The sequence below is a fragment of the Trichechus manatus genome, unplaced genomic scaffold (genome assembly GCF_000243295.1).
Source record: "Trichechus manatus latirostris isolate Lorelei unplaced genomic scaffold, TriManLat1.0 scaffold00138, whole genome shotgun sequence".
NCBI lineage: Eukaryota > Metazoa > Chordata > Mammalia > Sirenia > Trichechidae > Trichechus > Trichechus manatus.
In genome coordinates, this window is record NW_004444074.1 from 422,910 (window position 1) to 444,968 (window position 22,059).

General features: G+C 57.6%; 2 protein-coding genes across 4 annotated transcripts; one reads left to right on the plus strand and one right to left on the minus strand.

Moving 5' to 3' along the window:
* Positions 1-7,013: 7,013 nt before the first annotated feature.
* Positions 7,014-16,627, plus strand: GIT1 (GIT ArfGAP 1). 3 transcript variants are annotated; one of them, XM_004385343.2, is made up of 20 exons: positions 7,014-7,141; positions 7,642-7,754; positions 7,868-7,973; positions 8,400-8,617; positions 8,702-8,796; positions 9,134-9,176; positions 11,010-11,036; positions 11,224-11,272; positions 11,724-11,796; positions 12,371-12,468; positions 12,887-12,998; positions 13,103-13,236; positions 13,439-13,591; positions 13,680-13,910; positions 13,997-14,050; positions 14,212-14,298; positions 14,442-14,515; positions 14,680-14,862; positions 14,988-15,051; positions 15,215-16,627. In XM_004385343.2, exons 2-20 carry the CDS (start codon positions 7,642-7,644, stop codon positions 15,425-15,427), a joined length of 2,127 nt encoding a protein of 708 aa, XP_004385400.1. In that variant the 5' UTR covers positions 7,014-7,141; the 3' UTR covers positions 15,428-16,627. The 3 variants fall into 3 exon arrangements, with proteins under 3 accessions (XP_004385400.1, XP_004385401.1, XP_023595472.1); XM_023739704.1 differs by having other exon boundaries at positions 7,016-7,141; positions 14,281-14,298; positions 15,215-16,619; XM_004385344.2 differs by lacking the exon at positions 11,010-11,036.
* A 154-nt stretch (positions 16,628-16,781) lies between these two features.
* On the minus strand, positions 16,782-21,355 carry TP53I13 (tumor protein p53 inducible protein 13). Its single transcript, XM_023739705.1, is given in 8 exon segments — positions 16,782-17,239; positions 17,331-17,886; positions 17,994-18,185; positions 18,319-18,447; positions 20,392-20,433; positions 20,668-20,736; positions 21,258-21,280; positions 21,283-21,355. Coding segments are annotated over 8 exon segments (1,197 nt in total). The 3' UTR covers positions 16,782-17,126.
* Positions 21,356-22,059: the final 704 nt, after the last annotated feature.

A 22,059-nucleotide genomic window follows, 5' to 3' on the forward strand; every position in this document is an offset into this window, starting at 1 on the left:
CGGAGGGTGGGGCGGGGGGCTGCGGCCTCCGGCCTCGGTCCCCGCCCGGGCCACTGCGGAGCCGCGTCCTTGGCGGGTGGGCCGGTCTGGGGACCCCCTGTCCCCTCGCGTCCGTGGACAATCGGGGAAGGACATTCCCGGCGCCTCCCCCAACCCCTCAGCCTGAGGGAGGCGGGCAGATAGCTGCCCCCCCCCGCCTCCATCACAGTATCCAAACGGAAGCGCTAGCCTAGGGTGGCAGGAGGGCTGAGGCGGAGGCCCGGAGGGTTTATAGGTGAAGGCGAGTGTGGTTTGTGTCATCTCAGTGCCACCCCCGCGTCTTGCACCTGCTGCCTGCATGGTCTGCGCGCCCGCCAGGGTGGCGAGGGCAAGGGGCAGACAGCTCGGTTGATGTGCCTGGGGCCCTGGGTACTGTTTTCTCAGGCACAGATGAGGGGTGGTTACTCCTGGGGCTCCCTGCCTCTGGCTCCTAAGGCTGGGGCCCCGTGTAGGGCCTGGTGTTCAGGGTCAGTCCGAACCTGTGTGTCTTCCCTGGAGACATCCCTAGGCCTGCTGGTGACTGGGAACAGCTGGACTCGGCTTTTCCTGCACCCCAGTGAGGCCTGCTTGGGAAGGTGGGCCTGGAATGGTCCCAACCTGGGCACAGACCCCTCCCATCCCTAGCTAGAGCCTGGCTAGGATCGGGTAGGGGGCAATGGGTGCCAAATTCCCAAGATCAGGTTGGCTTCCTGGCCTGCTTCCTGGCTGTATATACTGAGGTGTTTCCCTTCCCAGAAGAGTTGGGTTCTGGCTAGTGTGAACCCACCTGGCCTCCTGTGGAAGTGAGGGGCAGTGACCTCAGAAGCTGCTCCCTTCTGATGTGCCTGTGCAGGGGCTCGGCAGCTGGCTTGGGGAAGGAAGTCCTGACCCTTGTCCGATCTCTTTAGAAAAGGAGCTGTCTTCCTGGGAGACCCCTGGGAAGGCTCAGGGGTCTCTGAACCCCAGGGGGACTGTAGGCACAATTCAGGATGAGGGTGTGGGGAGATGTTTTGTGTGCTCATAACTTTCACCCCTTGGACAGGCCCAGGACCGCAACAGGTTGAGCCCCACAGATGCTCTGGTGGTGCCAAGCTAGAGTGTTTAGGAATGGTGCATGCCTGTCAGTGGCACGGGCATAAGGACTTTGTGATGGTTATGACCCCGAGGCCTTCTCTCAGAGCATGTAATGGGTGTGGAGCACCCTGGAGGAGCTATCTGGTGGGGTGCCATTGCCCCTTCTTGACGGAAAACTATGACCCCCCCCCCCAAACTACTGGCAGGTTGGGAGACGGAAGTGCTAAAAGGAAAGCTTGCCTTCTGTTTGTCCCAGGCTATCGGGCACCTCTATTGGGTGGGTGTAGTATGGGGCACCAAGAAGTGCTGTGGGGAACTTAGTGGAAACCCCATTGGGGAGCCTTGATTTTAGAGTTGTCTTTGTTTCCAGCTTACTCTGTGACCCTTGGCTAGAATTCAATCACTCTGGGCCTCAGTTTCCTCAAGTGTGAGGCAAAGAAATTTGACTAGAAGTGGTTTTTGAGGGCCCTCCCATCTCCAAAAATTTCTCGACAAGATGAATTACACAGTAGTCTCAGTAATAGGTTCAAACACATCGAAGATCGTGGAGATGGTTCAGCACTGAGCAGCTTTTCTTTCTGTCATACGTAAGGTTGCCGAGTAGGAGCCAACTCGACGGCAGCTAACAACAACCCATCTCCAAGTCTGTGGTCCTGATCCTCGGCACAGGGACGCAGGGCAGCATCAGCAAAGCAGTTGTCCTTTCTCCATTACATCTGAATACTTGCCTGAGGCCGCCGGGTGCCCAGTGGGCTGGGGAGGAGTGATGAGAAGCTGGTGTGTTGGAGTGCCTGCTTCTATTCTCCATCTTTGTCCCTAACAGAAATATTTGTGCCCCAGCTACCTCCTTTCCCCTTGACCCAGAATACAGGTCAGGAAGGGCAGGTGATGAGACGGCGAGGATGCTGAGGTGGGCAGAATGCTGACAACATCTTACCATCCCATCCTGGCACCTAGTATGGTGTCTGGCACATAGCAGGTGCTCCCCAGGTGTTTGGATGCTTGTCAGGACCCCGGCTGGCTGGTTGGGACTGTCGCATACTTCTACCATACAATGCTGGTCCTGGCATGGAGGGGTATTCTCCAGGTACACAGCAGCCCGGGTAAGAGTTGACGACACCCACCAGCCTGGAGTCCAGGCCCAGGGCCAAGCCTTGGTTATGCATTTCCTACCAGGGTCATAGGCACGTTAAGTGTGATAGGAGCCCTGCAGTCCAGCCTGGGAGTCGGGTGGTGGCCTCTTTGTGGTTGATTAATTTTAGGGGGCATGGAGGTGAAAGATGAGGTGCAACCTAAGGGCCCTGTCCTCCCTCTGCTCCCCCTGGGCACACGGGACCAGCGTGAATATGTGGTGAGGCAGATGGACGTGGCGTGGCTGCTCTCTTGCCAGGCACATCCCTGCCTGCCCTTGGGAGTCCACAAGAGGGGCAGGGGTTGGGAAGCATTCCCACTTCCTTCTTCTCTACCCACTCTGCCACACGGCCCCATGCCAGCTCTCAGGGGCCTACCCCTGATCCATGGGCCGGCCATCTCAACCTTTCCACTGTGGCAGCCCTGGACACAGGGATGAAAATGCCCATTCTATGGGCACCTAAGGTGAGCAAGGCTGGCCACCACCTGGTGACATGTTACAGGACAACCTGCAGGCTCATTTGTCTCTTAATAATAAAGATTGAGTGGGGTGAATTGTGGGCTTTTTTCCCTTTTTTATTGAGAGAGAACGTATTATATGGTAAAGCACCTGCACTTTAAGTGTTCAGCCTGATGAATGTTTGTGCGTATATACCTGTGTAACCACCACTCCAGTCAAGATGTAGAGCATTTTCAGTCCTCCAGTTCCTTGTGTCTTTCTCCCAGCCAGTGCCCGCCAAAGTAACCACCAGTCTGACACCTATCCACATGGATTACTCTTGCCTATTTTCGAGATGGTGCGCTTTTCCCACTTGTTTAGTGAGGATCTGGGCCCGGGCGCAGTAGATAAAATGTGAGGGAGGCTGAGGCTGGCCTGTGCAGACCTACTGGCCCTACAGGCCACTAATGGCGTTTTCTCTGTGTCCGGCTGGGACTGGCAGGTGAGCTGGGGACATGAGTTCACCTCAGAGGAGGCCTCCGTGGTGTTGGCACAGGTTGACGTTATTCCAAGACCCCTTGTGCTACCTGCTCACACATGCCAGACCTCCACCCTGACTGTGGAGGCAGAAGCCCAGGGGAAGGGTGACAGAATCCTAAGGGGGCACCATACTCCCTGCCCTCTACATTTCCTGTCTCTTTTGCCTCGAGTTTGGTCCAAGAACCTCTTGGGGTCAAGGGTCCCTTAACCTTAAACTACAGCTGTCATTTGCCTTTCCGAAACCCTTTCTGCCCCTCTGCTTAGGAACTGATCTGGGTGGGGGATGGGGCTCCTGCTTGGGTAGGCCCAGGCCAAGTAGGCATAGGGAGTAACTAGTAAGAGTAAGGTGGGTTTCTCATCTGTGTCTTCCAGAACTGAGCTAACCCCTGTGTGGCCCAGACCAGGACAGTGTCCCCTGCGTGCTCTTCCTATTTCTGACCATAATCCCCTACCACAGCCACCATGGAGTACAGGGAAGACCCCTCCCCCACGCCGAGATGGAGTGACAAGCCATGCCTCGGACCAAGTTCCCTGGATCCTGGTCTCGAGCACTGCAGTATCTCGGGTTCACCAAGTCTGGGGCTTTTAGACCACTGGCCGTGGATATCTGACCGACTTTTCTAGGCCTGGCTTTTCTGGTGGGGCCACAGGCCTGGGGTGGAGGCCTCAGGATGGTCCGTTTACGATTCTGGCCTGGCCTGGGCGGCTCCCTACTTACAGGAAACCCCACCATTTCAACAAGAGGAATTTGGGCTGCGTCATTCCCGGCTTCCTGCCTGGGCTGCCAGAGGTGGCTGGCGGGCAGACCCCTGACCCAGTGGAGTTTGTGGGGGTGGGGATGGGAGCCTTCCATGCCTGGGGCGGCTCAGTGCTTGGGTGAGGTTAACACAAAAGTGTGCCCGAGAGCTCCCCCTCTTGGTATAGATGTTGGACCCCCTTCTTTGTGGGCCCCTGGAATCAGTCCCCCAGGAAGGTATATGGCAGTCACCTTGTCCATCTGTCTGCTCCCACCTCAGCCCTGCCTTTTGGGGGAAATTCGCCGTCTTTCTTTATAGTAGGCCCTTCTGGTCCCAAATCCTTCCTCAGCTCCAGCTGAGGGCACCGTTTTACGAGGTATCCCTAAAGGCCTAAACCCAAAGAGCTAAGCCCGCTCTTTCATTTCCAGTTTCCACGCCTCATGGGGGACACGTGCTGTGGGCACAGCTCAGGCTGGGCCCCTGACTCAGAGTCTCCTTACGGTCCTCCCGGGTACTTTGATGGAAGTCCTTGGAGAGAAGGGTCCGAGAACCACCTTCTGGTTGGGAGAGGCTCTCATTGCCCCAAGCCTGCCCTCCCCTATGGGGGCCCACTTCTGGATTCCCTGAGCGGCCACAGGGCGGGGCAGAGAGCCAGCCCACCCCCTCAAGGACAGGGCTTCCTGAGCCTGGGCGGGGGCCTGGGCAGAGCAGTGTCCTGGGAGACAGGCTCCCCGCCCCCACCCTCGGGCGGCACACAATGGCTGCTTTCTCCCCATGACCTTTCCGTCGCCTGAGTTGTGTGCAGCTGTCTCCTCCCCCTCTCCCGAGGGGCCTGGGATGGGTGGCATCTCCCCTCCCCTGAGAAGGATCCCCGTTCTTGTTTCCGAAGTTCACTTCTCCCCAAGGGGTAGAGAGTGGCACCCAGGGCTTTCATCCGCCTGGGGCTGCCCCCTTCACTGGACAAGGGGACAGCAAGGCGTATGGACGTGGCATGATCTCTGGCATGATAGTGCCTGGTTCCATATCCCAGCAACCCTGCTCATTAGCTGTGTGACCTTGGGAAAGCCACATAACTTCTCTCAGCCACTGTTTCCTCATCAGTGAAGCAGGGAGAGCATTTCCTACCTTGCCTGGCCGTTGTAAGAAGCATCACGCGTAAAGTACCCAGCTGATTTATAGTATGTGCTCAATAAATGTTGGTTCTTTTGTCCCCTCCATTCTCCTTAAATGGGGCTTCAGCTCACCCCATCAGTGATGGTGGCAGGAGACTCAGGCACAGTTCCTCACATGCCAGAGGACAAAGACAGAGGCAGGAGCCCGTGGAGGGGTGAGATGGGTCAGGCAGGTGGACCAGTGGTCCCAGCAGAAGCTTAGGTGTGAGAGATGTGTGGCCCTGACCCAGCCTGGGTCACCAGGTGGGGCGCCCAGGGATGTTGGGGTCACTGGCTCAGCGTCTCTAGGGGACTCCTGCCTTCCCTGGGGAAGGGCTGGGGCAGCAGCTTTGCTTCCTGGGGAACAGCTGTAGGGTCTGGGAAGACAAGAAGCTCTACTCACTGGGTGGGCCCTGGGGGCTGCACATTCCCAGAGGGGCAAGGATGTATAGGAAAGGGCACAACTCTGTCAGCTCCTAGCTGTGTATCATTAGGAAAATGCATCCCACCACTGTATCTCAATTTCCTCATTGATAACCTGGGTAAAGGTGCCTGGGTGGCACAAACAGTTTGCACGCGACTATAAGGAGGTTTGAACCTACCCAGCAATGCAGCAGAAGAAAGTCCTGGCTATCTGCTTCCATAAAGATTATAACCAAGAAAACTTGGGATCTTTATGAGTCAGAATCAACTTACTGGCAACAGGTTTAGTTTTTGGAACGCAGGTGTAGGAGTCCCTGGGTGTTGCAAGCAGTTAACATGCTCAGCTGCTAACCAGAAGGTTGGAGGTTTGAGTCAACACAGAGGCACCTTGGTAGAAAGGCTTGGCGATCTGCTTCTGAAAATCAGTCATTAAAAACTCTATGGAAGAAGAATCCTGATCAAAAGGGGGAAAATACAGAACAGAATTCCAAATTCTTGTGGACTCCAGACTTTCTGGAGCCATGGAGGCTGGATGAACCCCTGAAACTACTGCCCTGAGATAATCTTTAAAACTTAAACCAAAAATATCCCCTGAAATCATCTTAAAACCAACTAGTAGCTTAGCTTAACTAGTAAAAAAAAAAAAAAAAAAATGTCTGCCTTGAGCATTATGCTCTTTTCAGAACTATCTTTGAGGGATCGAAGTGACAACAGCAATTTGAAAGATTAGATAGGATCCTTAGGGGACAGTGAGTTTATGTTAATAGGGAGGAACAACTCAGAAAAGGAGGGTGAGAATGGTTGCACAACTCGCAGAATGTAATCAGTGTCACTGAATTGTACGTGTAGAAACGGTTGAATTGGTGTACGGTTTGCTGTGTATATTCTCAACAACAGCAACAAAATACGTTTAAAAAAAGAACAGTGTTGATGTGTAGTGAGGTTGTTAACCATTGTCATAGGACAACGTGTACTGTTTAATGAGGAACTATTTTGTTCTGTAAACGTTCATCTAAAGTGAGAACAGCAGCACAATTGGAAGAGCGTAGTCGATGTCGCTGAACTGTGCATGTAGAAATTTTTGAAATGGTGAATCTTTGGCTATGTGTATTTTCACCAAAAAAAAAAAAAGGTCAAGAAGAGAGAGGGTTGACATGTTGTGAGATTGTTAACCAATGTCATAAAACAATATGTGTACTGCTGTTTAATGAGAAACTATATGTTCTGTAAACCTTCACCTGAAGTACAATTAAAAAAAAGAAAACTCTATGGAACACAGTTCTACTCTGACACACGTGGGGTTGCCATGCCTCGGAGTCAGCTTGTTGGCAGCTGGGAACCTGGACGTACTGGTGGTTCCCATCTTGTAGCCTGTTGGGGACTGAGTGAATGTGTTTGAAGTGTTACAGATAGTGCAGGCCCAGGACGGGTACTCAGGAGCCTGACATCTCCCCGTCACCTGGCTATGGCTGACCCTTGTCTCGTCCCTGGCAGACCCTGGCTGGGCCTCCATCAGCAGGGGTGTGCTGGTGTGTGACGAGTGCTGCAGCGTGCACCGGAGCCTGGGACGTCACATCTCCATCGTCAAGCACCTTCGCCACAGCGCCTGGCCTCCCACGCTGCTGCAGGTACGGGGCTGGGCTGGGTTGTTCTTCCTTCCCCGCAGACTGAGGGTGCCGAGCTCGGGCACATTTCCCCACACTCGCATGCACACCCAGCTGAAATCTGCAGCTTCCGGTGGTCGCACCCACCCCGAGCAGAGCCTCGTCCTGGCCCTTTTGATCCAACTGCTCACCCCACAGAGGGGAAGCTTCCAGCACTAGAGGCATACAGAGCTCTCACCTCAGCCCTGCCCCTTACCGGCCTGGCCCTATAACGCTCAGCCAGGTGCCTAACCTCTCTGAGCTTTGGCATGTTCACCATGTGACCAGGAGTGCTAACTAGGGTCCATGCCGTACGGTGGCGTGACTGGGTTGAGGTGTGATGGTGAGGTGTGCTGGTGCCAGGCACACAGTAGTTCCCTCGGTCCTGTTTCTAGCCGTGCTGGGCTGCAGTAGGCACTCGGGCCGTGTCCCCCAGTGCCCGGCAAGCAGTGGGCACTTTCTCACTGGGCATCTGTCTCCTGCAGATGGTGCACACGCTCGCCAGCAATGGGGCCAACTCCATCTGGGAGCACTCCCTGCTGGACCCCGCACAAGTACAGAGCGGCCGACGCAAAGCCAACCCCCAAGACAAAGTGCAGTGAGTGGGGTTGCAGGGGTGGTGGGCAAGGGAGGCACAGTCAGCCTAGGAGGTGGCCGAGTGACCAGCCTTTCCCACTCTGCTCCCCATTTCCTCCTGTGTGCCCTACGCAGCCCCATCAAGTCCGAGTTCATCAGGGCCAAGTACCAGATGCTGGCATTTGTGCACAAGCTTCCCTGCCGGGACGATGATGGGGTCACCGCCAAAGACCTCAGCAAGGTTTGAGGGGCCCCATGATGGAGCGGATGGGCTTCTCCTTCCTACCCACGACACCCTGAAGTCCTCTCTTTGTTTACCACTGAGTCCAAGGCCCAGCTCTTCTTCTCAAATGCGGTGAAAACTTGAGGCAGTTGCTTAGCCTTGCAGAGCCTCAGTTTCCTCATCTGTAAAATGGGGTAAAGTAATAGCATCTATGTCGTAGACAGTATCTGTTCTAGGCAGAGCCCCCAGCACGTGGCAGATGGTGACTGGTGGCAGCTATTATTAACTGGCATTATCTCCCAGTGGGAAGCCTTTTGTCCTCCCTGACACAGCCCAATTTCGCCTGGGCCCTGTGGAGCTGGTAGGCACCCTGGGAGCTGCCTGGTCTGGGTGCAGCTTAGGGAGGGCCCCTTGTGTATTTGTTGCACGCTGTGCTCCTTGCAGCAATTGCACTCAAGTGTGCGGACGGGCAACTTGGAGACATGTCTGCGCCTGCTGTCCCTGGGCGCCCAGGCCAACTTCTTCCATCCGGAGAAGGGTACCACACCTCTGCACGTGGCCGCCAAGGCAGGGCAGACGCTGCAGGCCGAGCTGCTTGTAGTGTATGGGGCTGACCCTGGCTCCCCTGACGTTAATGGCCGCACACCCATCGACTATGCCAGGTGAGGGTCAGCAGACAGGTGAGGCTTGGGTGGGCTGGGGGAGTAGGCTACTGCTTCGGGGCTGAGTCATGCCCCTCCCCACAGGCAGGCGGGGCACCATGAGCTGGCGGAAAGGTTAGTCGAGTGTCAGTATGAGCTCACTGACCGATTGGCCTTCTACCTCTGTGGACGCAAGCCGGGTGAGCAGAGCGTGGGGTGGGCCTGGCCGGGGCAGGCAGGTGGGACCCAGACACTCCCAGCAGCAGGTGCCATGGTGACAAAGCTGGCTGGGAAACAGCGTTGCTAGGCAACTAGCTCCTGTGAAATTGCTGCGGGCTCTGGGCTGCAGCACGTTGGGGCTCGGGAGTGGGGGTGGGCATAACTTCAGCTAGCTCCCAGGGCTCTTGGGGGTGGCCCATCCTCCTCCCTTTGCCATTGACACTTCAGGGTGCCAAGCCCTGCTCATGGCAGTGAGGTGGGCTCCCAGCTGCTGAGGCCACCCAGCACCAGTGACTTGGCATTTTTATTTTTGTTCAGATCACAAGAATGGGCATTACATCATCCCACAGATGGCTGACAGGTGAGTGCCCACCTGATGCCCCTTCCCAGAGGCTCCCAGAGGCAGTGGGATGCCATCCTGAGTGCCTCGGACCCAGAGCCCTTGTCCTTTACTCTCCCCAGGCTTCAGGGGCTTGGGTCCCCGCCACCCAATCCTTGGGGCCTGAGGCACGGGCCTTTCACAGCCCAGTCCTCACTCTAATCCTGAGCCCCAGAGCAGGTAGAAATTCCATCTCAGTACATCGCCAGCACAATCTGAGCCCCATGCCTGTCAAGAACATGGAGGGCCTGGGTGCAAGGAAAGACCTCTGGCGGGGAGGGTGGGTCACTGGGCTCTGCTCTGTTGGCACTGAGCCTGCTGTGAAGTCTTTAGACAAGCTGCTTCTATGAAAGGATTCGACTAAGTTTCGGACTCATGACCAGGCCTCTGTGGGTTGCACAGGCTTGAGTGGGGTGGTGGGGGGAGCGAATGAGGTGTTTCTGTCTTTGATCTGAGAGGCCTCGGGTACCCAGGCAACTGTGGACACCTCCAGCCACTCACCCAGCTCACAGAGTGGCTGCTAGCACCACCTGGTGGCCACTTCTGTGATGGCAGTGTCTTCATGCCAGGCTGTGCCTGCTGGCTTGGATCTGGAGAGAGGAGGCTCTCTCTCCCCGGGGGCCTGTGTGGGCAGCTGGGGATGGTCAGGCCTAGGCACCTAATATCCCTAGACCTAGACCTCTTCTATTCTGAGGCTCTAACACTCTTCTCTACTTCTCTGGTCTGGTTCTGCCTGGTGCGTGTCTGTGTGTTTGTGTCTGTGCGCACGCCTGTGAACACACACACATATGGCCCTGCACTCAGTGAAATGTTAACCGAGCACCTTGCCAGTGCCAGCTGCTGTGCTGGGCACTGGAGACACGGAGATAACACAGATGTGGCGAACCCTGCCCTTGAGGAGCTCCCAGTCTAGAGCAGAAGGCAGCATAGCCAACAGACAGAGTCCAGTGTGGGGAGTGCAGCTAGAGACGCAAAGGCGTAGAGTTTAGAAATGCTGTGCTAGGAACTGCTGCAGGCTGCCATTGCAGCTGGAGCCCAACGTGGGAGGTAGGGAATCCCAGGCGCAGGGCTGGGAGGGAGCCAGGCAGGAGTGTGGCGGGCTCTGTGCGCCTGGACAAAAGTTGCAACTTCATCCCGAGGGCAGAGGGGCCCTGAGAGCAGATGTATGGAGGTATCTGTGGGACCTCAGGCAGGCTGCTTGACCTCCCTGAGCCTTGACTACCTCACCTGTGAAATGGAGATGACCATACCTGTTTTTCAGGGCTGTTGAGAAGACTGACTAAGATAGCACGTGCAAAGCACTTAGCATGTTGTAAGTGAGCTTTTGGCTGAAGTATAGTTGAAATATGCTGTACACAGTTGTCATTACTAAAGCGTTTTAAGGCAAAGGGTAGTGTAGTCTGTTATGTCAATTGAAAGATCACCCCATTTGCTGATTGGAGGAAGCACTGTGGGGGCAAGACTGGAAGTAGGGAGATGGGTTAGGAAAGTGTCGAAAAGCTGAGGCAAGAGGAGATGATGGCAGGACATGGAGAGCAGACACGGGGCTGAGGGTGTGGAAGGCGTCAGGTGACTTCCGGGTGTGTCCTGACCCTTGTGCTGGGTGAAGGGTGCTGCCACAAACGGAGAAAAAGCACGACGAGCAGGAGAAGGGGCAGGTTGGGGGGGAAGATGAGTTCAGTTTTGTGCACTCGGGGTCAGGTGTGTGGATGGAGATGGGTCTGAGCCTGGTGTGGGAAGGCCTGTGCTGCCCTGCTCCTGGGTAATTGCTGTCTGTGTCCTGTTCTTCCTTCTGCTGCCTTCCTTTGGACTTAGATCTCGGCAAAAGTGCATGTCTCAGAGGTATATCGCGCCTGCCAGTAGTGCGGGCTTTGGAGGTTGGGTGGGGTGGGGAGGCGCGTGGTGTGCGGCATTTGGGGTGTTGTCTCCCTGGGATCCCTGCATGTTTGGGAGGTCATTGGCAGGGGCCAGGCCACCTTTCCCATCTCGCCTCTCTCCCCCCATTCCTATCTCCCTCCTCCATCCACAGCCTGGACCTATCTGAGCTGGCCAAAGCTGCCAAGAAGAAGCTACAGGCGGTGAGTCTCCTCAGAGCCCTCCCTGGCGCCACCCCCAACCACTCCTGCTCCCCCCCCCATGGTTTGTCCTAGATACCCTCCGACGTGATGCCGTTTTCCAGATCTTTGGCCTGGTTCTGTTTCTGCCCCCTCGCTCTAGGCTCACCACTCTCCAACCTCTCCATCTCCGAGGGTTCGACCCTGGCTCTGCCCCTTGAAGTGTTAGGGCTCCCAGAGCTCAACCTCCACCTCTGACCTGTGAGGGAATTAGCTGGTCTGGTCTCCCTCTGTCCTCTCCCACCTTGGAGCATGGCAGATAGATCCCCTACCCCAATTTCTGGTTCCAAGACTGGGAGCTAAATGACACAAGGGACACAAGCCATTCCCTGTGTCTTAGGACTTCCTAGTGAGCTGGCCGTATTGGCACAGTTTGGAGGGGGTTGGTCTCACAAAGCCTCCATTCTGCCTCCAGCTCAGCAACCGGCTCTTTGAAGAACTCGCCATGGATGTGTACGACGAGGTAGATCGAAGAGAAAATGACGCAGGTGAGCCGGGAGGGCATCTGAGGCCTTGGGGGTGGGACGAGAGTGCCTACCCTGCTGGGGAGGGGCTAGGACCTGGCATGGGTCTCTGGGACTGAGAAGGGTGCCTGGGTGTGGTGTTGGGCTGCTCAGCAGGCCTGCAGATAAGGCCCTGCCAGCTGTGTGCCCGCCTGGGCAGCGGCCCCCGCCAGGCAGAGTGCTCAGCGTGAGGCAGCCAGCTTTCCCCCCACCCCCGCCCCACCTCATCTCAGCTCCTGCTGCCCTCCCACTTTGGCTCCTTCCTGGTCCTGCTCCGCCCCCCACATCACTCCTTCCTGGCCACAGCCAGACTCCAGCCCAAACCCTGTGTTGGGCTGGTGGGAGGGAGTTGCCTTGTTCTGCTCGTCAGTTCCCCAGCGGCCTTCCCAACCTCGCCTCGACCCAGCTGAGCTTTGAGCTTCACACACCTCAAGACCACCCCTGTTTTGAACTCCTGTGCTCCGTGGGCACGGGGAGGAGCTGGGAAGCCTCCCCTCCCTCACCCCGTGTGTGGCATCTGGCCACTGCGGACAAGCTTCTCTCTGCCCCTTCCCCACAGTGTGGCTGGCAACCCAAAACCACAGCACCCTGGTGACGGAGCGCAGTGCTGTGCCCTTCCTGCCTGTGAACCCTGAGTACTCAGCCACACGGAATCAGGTGAGGGGTTGGGTGGGGGCCTGGGGTGGTCGCCTTCTGCGGGGTCTTTGCTCTGTGAGCGCTGACCTCCCTTGCCCATTGCTGTTATCTGGGCTGGGTCCCAGGCCAGCTTCTCCACCCCTGGCCAAGGCCTCCCTCAAGGCCCAGCTGGCACGGGATTTGGGAATGAGGAAGAGGCTGTTCTTTTGAGCACTTGGTGAACAGCCTCTGGAGGTTCCAGCCCTTTCACAAGAGCCCCCTAGCCACCCTGAATCTGTATCGTACCCCACCCGCGCCCTGGGGGTGGCTGTGGAGGACTGGCCGGGTGAAGCTGGCTGTGGTTGAATTGGATACTCGGGAACCGCCTTGCTGCTGTCTCCACCCTGTGTGTCAGCCAGAAGGGGCCCTTCATGTTGGCCTGCCCCTTTCTGCCCCCCAGGGGAGACAGAAGTTAGCCCGCTTTAATGCTCGAGAGTTTGCCACCTTGATCATCGACATTCTCAGCGAGGCCAAGCGAAGACAGCAGGGCAAGAGCTTGAGCAGCCCGACAGGTGGGAGGGCAGGACGGGGAGGCTGCGGTCTCAGCCCAGGAGAGTCCCTGGCTCCCTTTGGGTGGGGATGGCATGACCCCTGAGTGACAGCCTTGTGTCCTCAGACAACCTTGAGTTCTCCACACGGAGCCAGAGTGACCTCGACGACCAGCACGACTATGACAGCGTGGCTTCCGACGAGGACACGGACCAGGAGCCCCTGCGCAGTGCTGGTGCCACTCGGAACAACCGTGCCCGGGTCCGAGTGCTGCCCCTCCCTGGCCCCGACCACCCCTTCCTGTCAGCCCCACCCCATGACTCCCTCCATTGTGGCTTGATGCCATCTTCTTGTGCCCCAGGAGCTCTGGGGACAAGCAGGCTGGTCACAGCCTCAATGGCAGCCCCCTGAGGGCACTGTTTCCCTGCCCCGACGGCTGACTGGCTTATGTGTCATTCTGCAGAGCATAGACTCCTCAGACCTGTCTGATGGGGCTGTGACGCTGCAAGAGTACCTGGAGCTGAAGAAAGCCCTGGCTACCTCCGAGGCAAAAGTGCAGCAGCTCATGAAGGTCAATAGTAGCTTGAGTGATGAACTGCGGAGGCTGCAGAGGGAGGTGAGGGCTGCAGCCTTGGTGGGAGTAGGGGGTGGGGTGGGGTCCTGCCTGAACCAGAGTTTCTGACATCATGTGCGGCTGCTCGCAGATCCACAAGCTACAGGCAGAGAACCTGCAGATCCGGCAGCAGTCGGGGCCTGTGCCCACACCCCCCATCCCCAGTGAAAGGGCAGAACACTCCACCGTGGGTCCTGGCGGGAGTGCCCACCGCAGGGACCGCCAGGCCTTCTCCATGTATGAACCAGGCTGCGCCCTGAAGCCCTTTGGGGCCCCACCCGGGGACGAGCTTACAACGCGGCTACAGCCTTTCCACAGCACTGTGAGCTCCTATAGATCACATGGCGGGGCAGGGGTTGGGGGCCGCTCCGGGGCCCACATGACACCCGCTGTGCCTCTTCCCTTCAGGAGCTGGAGGATGACGCCATCTATTCAGTGCACATGCCCTCTGGCCTTTACCGGGTAAGCAGGGCCTGGGGGAAGGTGGGGCCGTTTCAGCAAATCTGCTCCAAGCCCCCACTGGGTGTCAGGCTCTGTGCCAGAAGCTGGGCATGGAGGGGATTTGACACACACGGTCCCTGCCCTCACTGAGAGACTGACTCCAGCCGCATCCTGGGTTTTAGATCCGGAAAGGGGTATCAGCCTCAGCAGTGCCCTTCGCTCCCTCCTCCCCGCTGCTGTCGTGCCCCCAGGAAGGAAGCCGCCACCCGGTAATGTTTCCATCCCCAGTGTCCATGGGAAGGGCTTTACTGGTGTGTAGGGTGGGAGGTGATGGGAGTGGGGTGGGAGTGGGAGGCCGTCTGGGTCCAGGAACTTGTACCTTACCTACTGCCCCTTCCCCTACACCCTCCAGAGCAAGCTTTCCCGCCATGGCAGCGGTGCCGACAGCGACTATGAGAACACACAAAGTGGGGACCCATTGCTTGGGTGAGGCACCCTTAGGTCTCATCCCCAGCCCTGAGCCCTGCAGCCGGACCCCAGCCCTGCTCGAACCCTGAGGGGAGGAGACTCGAGGGCCCCAGGGTGTCCATGAGGGTGTGGGCAAGTGGCCCCACAGCTGGAACATCTCTCTTTCTCACCCCTGGTCTCAGACTGGAAGGGAAGAGGTTTCTAGAGCTGGGCAAGGAGGAGGATTTCCACCCAGAGTTGGAAAGCCTGGATGAAGACTTGGACCCCGGGCTTCCCAGCACAGAAGATGTCATCCTGAAGACGGAGCAGGTCACCAAGAACATTCAGGAATTGTTGCGGGCTGCCCAAGAATTCAAGCATGACAGGTATGAGTTGGGGGCAGGCTCATATTGGCTTCTGAGGCAATGCAGAGGGCAGGAGAGCCATCAGCGTCCTGCTGTCCCCAGGAATCTTCTTTGAGAGCCCCTCTCATTTATACCCCCCACCACAGCTTTGTGCCCTGCTCAGAGAAGATCCACTTGGCTGTGACCGAGATGGCCTCTCTCTTCCCAAAGGTACAGGGGCCAGAGAGAAGAGCAGGAGTGGGAGGGCCTGGGGCAGGGCCGGCATGGCAGATCTGATTGCTACCTGGGTGGAGAAATGGACACGGTGGGCCATGATCTTGGCTCACAGCTTGAACTCCAAGGCTCAGCCTCTCTTCCCACTTCCTCCCTACAGAGGCCAGCCCTGGAGCCAGTGCGTAGCTCACTGCGGCTGCTCAATGCCAGCGCCTACAGGCTGCAGAGTGAGTGCCGGAAGACAGTGCCTCCAGAGCCTGGCGCCCCTGTGGACTTCCAGCTGCTGACTCAGCAGGTGATCCAGTGCGCCTATGACATCGCCAAGGCTGCCAAGCAGCTGGTCACCATCACCACCCGAGAGAAGAAGCAGTGACCACTCCCTACACCCTCACCCACACCCTGGGACCTCACTGGCCACGGGAGCTGGGCCACTCCAGACACTAATCCCACCCCAACAGAGCCACCGGCACAAGTGCCCTTAGGCTGCCATGCTCCCCTGGCAGCCAGGTGCCCTGGTGCCCGCCCCTCAAGCCCCAAGGATGGGGAGGTGGGGTGGCAGGAGTTTCTGTCCCCCACATTCCATACACCTCTCCCCTGTACATAACACCCCATCCCCTTCTAGCGTGCAGGGGCCTGGACGGCATCACTCCCAGCCCCTTGCCCTCTAGGGCACCCTCAGAAAGGGTCAAGGTGGGGACACTCCCAAGCGGGGCAGCTCCTCCTACATGCACCCCACCCCCATGAGCCAGTTCAGCCCTATTGGGGGCTGAGCGGGGGCATCCCGCTCGTTTGTACATAATCTCTGGATGTCCCTGCCCTGTAGCCACCAGCCCCCCTGCTGCTCTCTTTCTTTAATGCCAAACGGCCCCACCCTGTGTGCCGGGGCCCCAGCAGCAAACACTGGAAAATCTTTTTTTTCCCCCTCTCTCATCTCTGTTCCACCCCTTAATTTTAACTTTGTGGTAACAGTGTCCCCGAGTGCCTGCGTGAGAGTGTGCGGGGCGGCAGTGCCGTTCCGGAGGCCTGGTCCATCCGGGTTTCTGTGAGGGGTGAGGGGACCAGAGCAGTGGGACCAGCATTGGGGATCAGCCTCTCTCTCGCCTACCCTGGGGCCAGGGACTGCCGAGGTAACCAGCTGTGGTCCTACCAGCTGCCTCCCCTCATCTCTCCCCCCACCCATACCCCTTCTCTATGAACTTAAATGGATACCACTTCCTCTATCTTTCCTCACCCTCCCTTGTGGAAGGGGAACTTGTACTGGCTGGGGCTGAGAACTGAGCACCCCGAGCCTGGGGCTGGCTCCCCGGGGTCCCCAACTCAGCTGGTGGGTGTGAGCCCCGTTCTCGTCATCTCTGAGGCCAGCACCCACCATCAGCACCTGCACCTCTGCTGTGGTCCCACCCTTTGGGAGCCTGGGCTGCAGCCTGGGAGGGCAGCACATGCCAGCTCTTCTCCCCACCCCGCCTCTTCCCTAGGGGCCAGGCCCTATCTGTGTGGTGGTGGGTGGGCTGACTGTCAAGACATGTGTCATGTACATTTGTATCAAAAATAAATAAGTGACCATGGTGCTGTTTCTGATACTGAGACAATTGAGGGAAGGGGGTGACAGATACGAAAAAGACAAACCTGGCAGAGAAGCATGAAGCCCCATACCAGGAAAGCCCCCGCATTGGGAACGTCTGTCGTTTAGAGGAGGAGCTTGGAAATTAGTGTCACCGTCTGGGGTATATCTTTGTATAAGGCCAGTTGGTGGGTCCCCAAACACAACATACATGGTCTAGGACCAGTGTCCTAGATGGGAGTGTGTCTGTGACAGATGCACAAGCTCAACTCAAGACTCTACTAAAATAATTTAATTAGAAACAGGGAGTTTTGGCAAGGGAGGTTGAAAAGGCTCCTCTTTATCCCCGGACTTCTCCCTCAAATTGAGAAAGCAAGCTTTCGCCATGCTGAGACCGGACTGCTCCATCTGGCCGCTAGGGGGCCCCCTGCGCACGGTCCACGTGGCAGAGGTCGCGGCCTCCCCACCGGAGGAGGAGCCCGGCTGCCACTGTGGCAGGCCTGGGGCCAGGTCAGTCCGTGCTGTCCGCGTCCGGGCCGCTGTCTGGCGTGGGTGGGAGGAGGGGTCTCCGGCGCGAGCGCTTAACCCGGCGTGGGGGCATCAGCAGCCTCCGCTTCAGCACAGCTATGGGGGCGGGGGGGCGGGGGAGTCAAGGGCAGGGAAGCCGGGGGGGGCGGGCCGAGGCGAGGTACGGGGCGGGGCGGGAGCTGCTCACCGGCCACTGTGTCCTGGCTGTCCTCCGTGGGCCCCCAGTAGATGCTCTCCCCGCGTCGGAAGTTTCGGTGTAGCCGCGTGCAGAGCGTGGCCAGGGTGAGCAGCACCAACAGGAAGGTCAGGGCAGTGGCAGCCCAGGCAGCCTCCTCCGTGCGTGGGGTGGGGCCCCTGGCGGCCCGTGGAGGCGCTGCTGCCCGAGGGGCTGGGGAAGCCTGGTTGGGACAGGCACAGCCCCCTGGGCTGCCTTGACCTTTGGATCCCTGAGCCTCTGTCCTAGAGCTGGCATTGCCTTCAGGCCCCCCAGGCGGCGGGGAGGCAGTGGGCACTGATGGGGCATTACCCCCCTCACGCAGGGTGCCCAATGTGGGCTGCTTGGCCTCCCAGTTCTGTTGAGAAGCAGAGGAGAGCTTTGAGGCTGAGGGGGTGGGCTGGAGACGAAGGGCAGCCCGCAGCCCCCGCCTCTTGGCACCATCTGGGGAGGACTGCCCGGGCCCTCGAGGTGCCACCTCTGTCCCTGGGGGCCGCCAGCTTCGCAGAGCAAAGGCCAAAGCCGGGGCCTGTGGGGAGAAGAGGCAGCGGTCACCCTTCCCTGCCCACTTCCAGATAACCCAATGACACCGCTCCACCCCCTAGTCCCACCAAGCCCGGGCCCAGGACCCCTCACCTGCACACACCCTCTCCTGCACAGCCGCCCTCTGCCTGGGGTCGGCACGAAGGGAGAGGGCCCAGAAAGGCCGTCAGAGTGGAACCATGCTTTCTTCTTCCTCCACCGCCTCCACTTCAGCCAGTGGGCAGCCCAGGCTGGCTCCACCCATGCCATCTCCAGTGCCGCCCCCCACGCTGTCAGTACCAAGGGCTATGGAAGGAGGTAACTGTTAGATCTGAAGCAAGTGGGGAGCAAGCAAGAGAAAGCCCCCGAATTTTCCTTTTCTTACAGTTATGCACATGGGGCTGCAGCCTTCTGCCAGTGCCTTTCACCAACCACCTACCCGATCCTGAGTGAGGCTGGAGTCAGGGGCCAGTGAGGGCCGAGCCACACAGACACGGGCCAGGAGGGCAAGCTGAATCTTCAGCCAGGGGTGGGCACAGGGGTGGTACAGGAAGCTAACATCCTCAGCCTGGAGGAAAGGCAGGGAGACATCAAGCCTCGCTCAGCTCCCTCCCTGGGCATCCTAAATTCTCCTATCCTGGGGGAGGGGGCAGTGTAAAGGGACTCCCAGACTGGCCCTTCCACCTCTGGGGCCCAGGAAAGAACAAGGATCCTGAGTGCTGGCATGCACTCCCTCTTGCCTCTGAGTGTTCCTCCCACCCCTCCTCTCCATCAAGTGCCACCCCTCGAAGCTCACAACATTCCTCCCCAGCATGCCTGGGTAGCCCTGTTGCATTCAGATCACATTTTTTCAGCTCTTTTTCTTGGTACCTGAAATAATGGTTCCACAGGTTCCCAGTCTAGACTATAAGTGTCCCCCAGTGGAGACCAGGTCTTCCATTTATTGATCGGATCTATATATTCAATCTGCCAAAAAGCATCCCAATTCAGGACACACAGGAAGCAGGTGCACAATCCCAGGATGGAAATTCACATCATCAATCACTAATTATTCTTTTAGTGAGCTGACCTGGTGCTCAGAGCTATGAGACACCAAAAGAGAACTAACTTCTGGACTCTGCTTGCAAAGAATGTGTAGGAAGCTCAGGCAAACAAAACTAGTGCAAATGACAAAGCAAACTAAACTCAAAGTGATTACATAGTTGTTAAATTATGAGAAAGCGACTGTAAGCAGTATAGGAATTCAGAGAAGGAGGTGATGAAAAAGAGCTGGCTGGGTCAGGGAACATTTCAAAGGGGTGATGACTCCTGCACTAAGCTTTGAAGATGGATGGGGCTGGATGGTGGGAGGGGAGGGAGCCATACACTTCAGGTTAGGATAGGCCAGGTGTGCAGGAGAATAAACAGGAGCAAAGGTACAGAGGGGAATGAGCCTGGCACTCACTGTGTGTGGTGAGCAAACCAACATGACAGGAGAGGAACCAAAGATACGGAGAGATCATTTGAGGCTCATTTAACTACGATCTATAAAGGCAGGCGGAGCCCTGGTGGGGCAGTGGTTAAGAGCTCAGGATACTAACAGAAAGATTGACATTCTGAATCCACCAGCTGCTCCGTGAAAACCCTATGGGGCAGTTCTACTCTGTCCTATAGGGTTGCTATGAGTTGGAATCGCTCGGAATCAACTCAACGGCAACGGGTTTGGTTTTTTGTTTTTGTTTTTTGTTTTTGTAATAAAGGCAGGCAGGGAAGTATGGCTATGATAAGGATGGAAATAAGGAGTTCTGAAGGTTTCTGAATAGTGGAATGACTTGATGAAAGGGCTGTTGGAAGAATGGAATCAGGGAGGTGGCATGAAGCAGTGTCTCTTAGCCTGGAGCTATTACAGAAGATCAAAAAAGTTACATATTTCAAAGGAAAATCCAAACAGACAGAAAAGTTATCTGACCATCGGCAATGAGGACAGAGGGGCAGCCATCCAAGTTGAGCCCACAGTCTGGAGTCTAGTAACCTCAGGCACACGGGATCCCATGAGTTAGAATCACTTGATGATAACAACAACAAACCGGGGGCACACTCCTTACACGATATACCTTTGTACTTTGCAAAATGCTGTCACTATACATTTAATTCTTACAGGTAGGACAGTATTAACATCTTCTCTTACAGAAAACTGAGGCCCTGAGAAGTCAGGAGACTTCCCACAGTCACTTTGGGGAGTTGGGGTGTGGAATTTTTTTCTACTACCTTCCCTTCCACTTGCAGCCACCTACCCACACTGCCAGCTACCCAACAGCATTCCTGCCACACCATTACAGAGGACAGAGGCCCGCGGCTCACCTATATCTGTTTAGTCCTGGGACTAGGGCGAGGTGGGGGACTAGGAACATTGTCACTTCCTGAGGGAAGAGACAAGGAATGGAGCTGATGAGCAGAAAAGATGGAGGAAGCCTGCAAGGTGCTGGCTTTTTCCAAGTACACACACCCAAGGATGGTCCCTGCTTGTACGTACCAGCCCTGGGATCATCCGTGTATACCTCACTCTTGGTGACACCTGTACATGGGGAAAGAAGAGACTTTAGGGTAGTTGGGGGACTCCGTGGGTGGGGTGGGGAGAGGACGGTAGGCCCCAAACGTCAGTTTGGGATGGAAATGCTGGCGACTAGGGCCGGAAGGACCGGTAGAGGTCCCCAGAGGGTGACTGACTGTGGAGAGTATGGCAAGGCTATAACGGGAGGGGGTTACCCCTTCAGCAATCCCTTTTCTCCCGACATTCGAGGACTCCTACCTGTGGGGGCAGAGGCCATGGGCCCTCGGGACAACGGGCTCCTGCCTCCTCCGCCGGATCAGCCACCACCTGCGGGTCCAAGGCGCAGAGCTGGGGTGCTGCTCTCGGCGAGGGCTCTGCCCGCTCCCTCCCCAGGCCCAGCCCTCCAGGGTGGGACTGCTAGTCTCCTCTCCGCGGACCACTCCTTCCAGGACTAACTTTCGGCAGAGCGCGCTTTGAGATCCTGGGCCGAAGCCATCTCAGGAGCGGGCCGCCTTACCTCACTGGGACTCAGGAGCCCCACCAGGGTTGCCAGGAGAAGCAGCTGGGGAGAAGGCGCAGTAAGCGCCATCCTAGCCGGCCCCCAGCCGGGTCCAGCCAGCCGCCGCGCCAGCGAGGGAGCGCGCCGCGCCGCCCTGCCCCAGTGCCCCCGCGCCGCCCGCGCGCCCACGTAGACCCGGGCTCGCGCGCGCTCCCCACAGTCCCCGCCCGCGCTCCCGGACTCCCCCGGCTCGCGCGTCCATCCCTCGCCCCGCCCCACAGCCCCGTGCCACTCTTGCCCCGCCTCTGCCCGCCCACAGCAGCAGACCTTGCGCGCACGCGTCCTAGACCTGAAGCCGGAAAAGTTTTTGAGAGCCCGGCCCGCGCGCGCTGTGCTGGAGGGCCAGCGGGGACCGCCTTCGTCGCCCGGGGATTCGCCCCAGCGCATTCCCGCGGCCAGCAGAGCGCAGCTTCGGGAAAGGATGGGAAATGGGATCCCTGTGGACCGCGTGCTCAAGGCGAGGGGAGACGGGCACGCTCCCCCGGCAAACCCGCTTCAGGCTTGTCCATGTGACCTGCCACTAGAAGAGGGACAGAATCACAAAGTCCAAGCTGCGGAGAGGGAGAGGGTTCCAGCTCTGTCTGTTGCTTCATCTTTTGCCCATCCCACTCCTGCCCTCGCAAATATGGTCGGTACTCCGACGAGCGTCGGAGGATTCAGGCTCCCAACCTTACCAGGCCTGAAGTCCGGGAGGCTGGAGCTGGCTTGGGGCCTGCTTTGTTCCCCACCTCCACCTTCGCTTTCATTCGTCCGATGGTGGCCTGCGGTGCCTAGGGAGACTATGGTCACCGTGAGGCGGAGGAACCTTAGGCTTCGCTCCAGAGGGGAAGGCTGGCCGGACTGCACCCGCAGCGGGGCGCCGGCTCTGCTGCCCTCTCCCCGGGTGCCCTCCTCGGCCAGGCTCAGGATTTTGAGGAAGGACAGGAACGTGGGTGGAAAGTGAGGATTGCGATGCCCAGCCCAAAACTTCAAAATAAAGTGAGAACGTGTTGTTTCAGTTGTCTCCCACATATCTGTGATTTACAAGGGCTTCCTTACCCCGTCCCCCCCACACCACCACCAAGTTAATTGCCAGTTGTTGAATTGTTGTT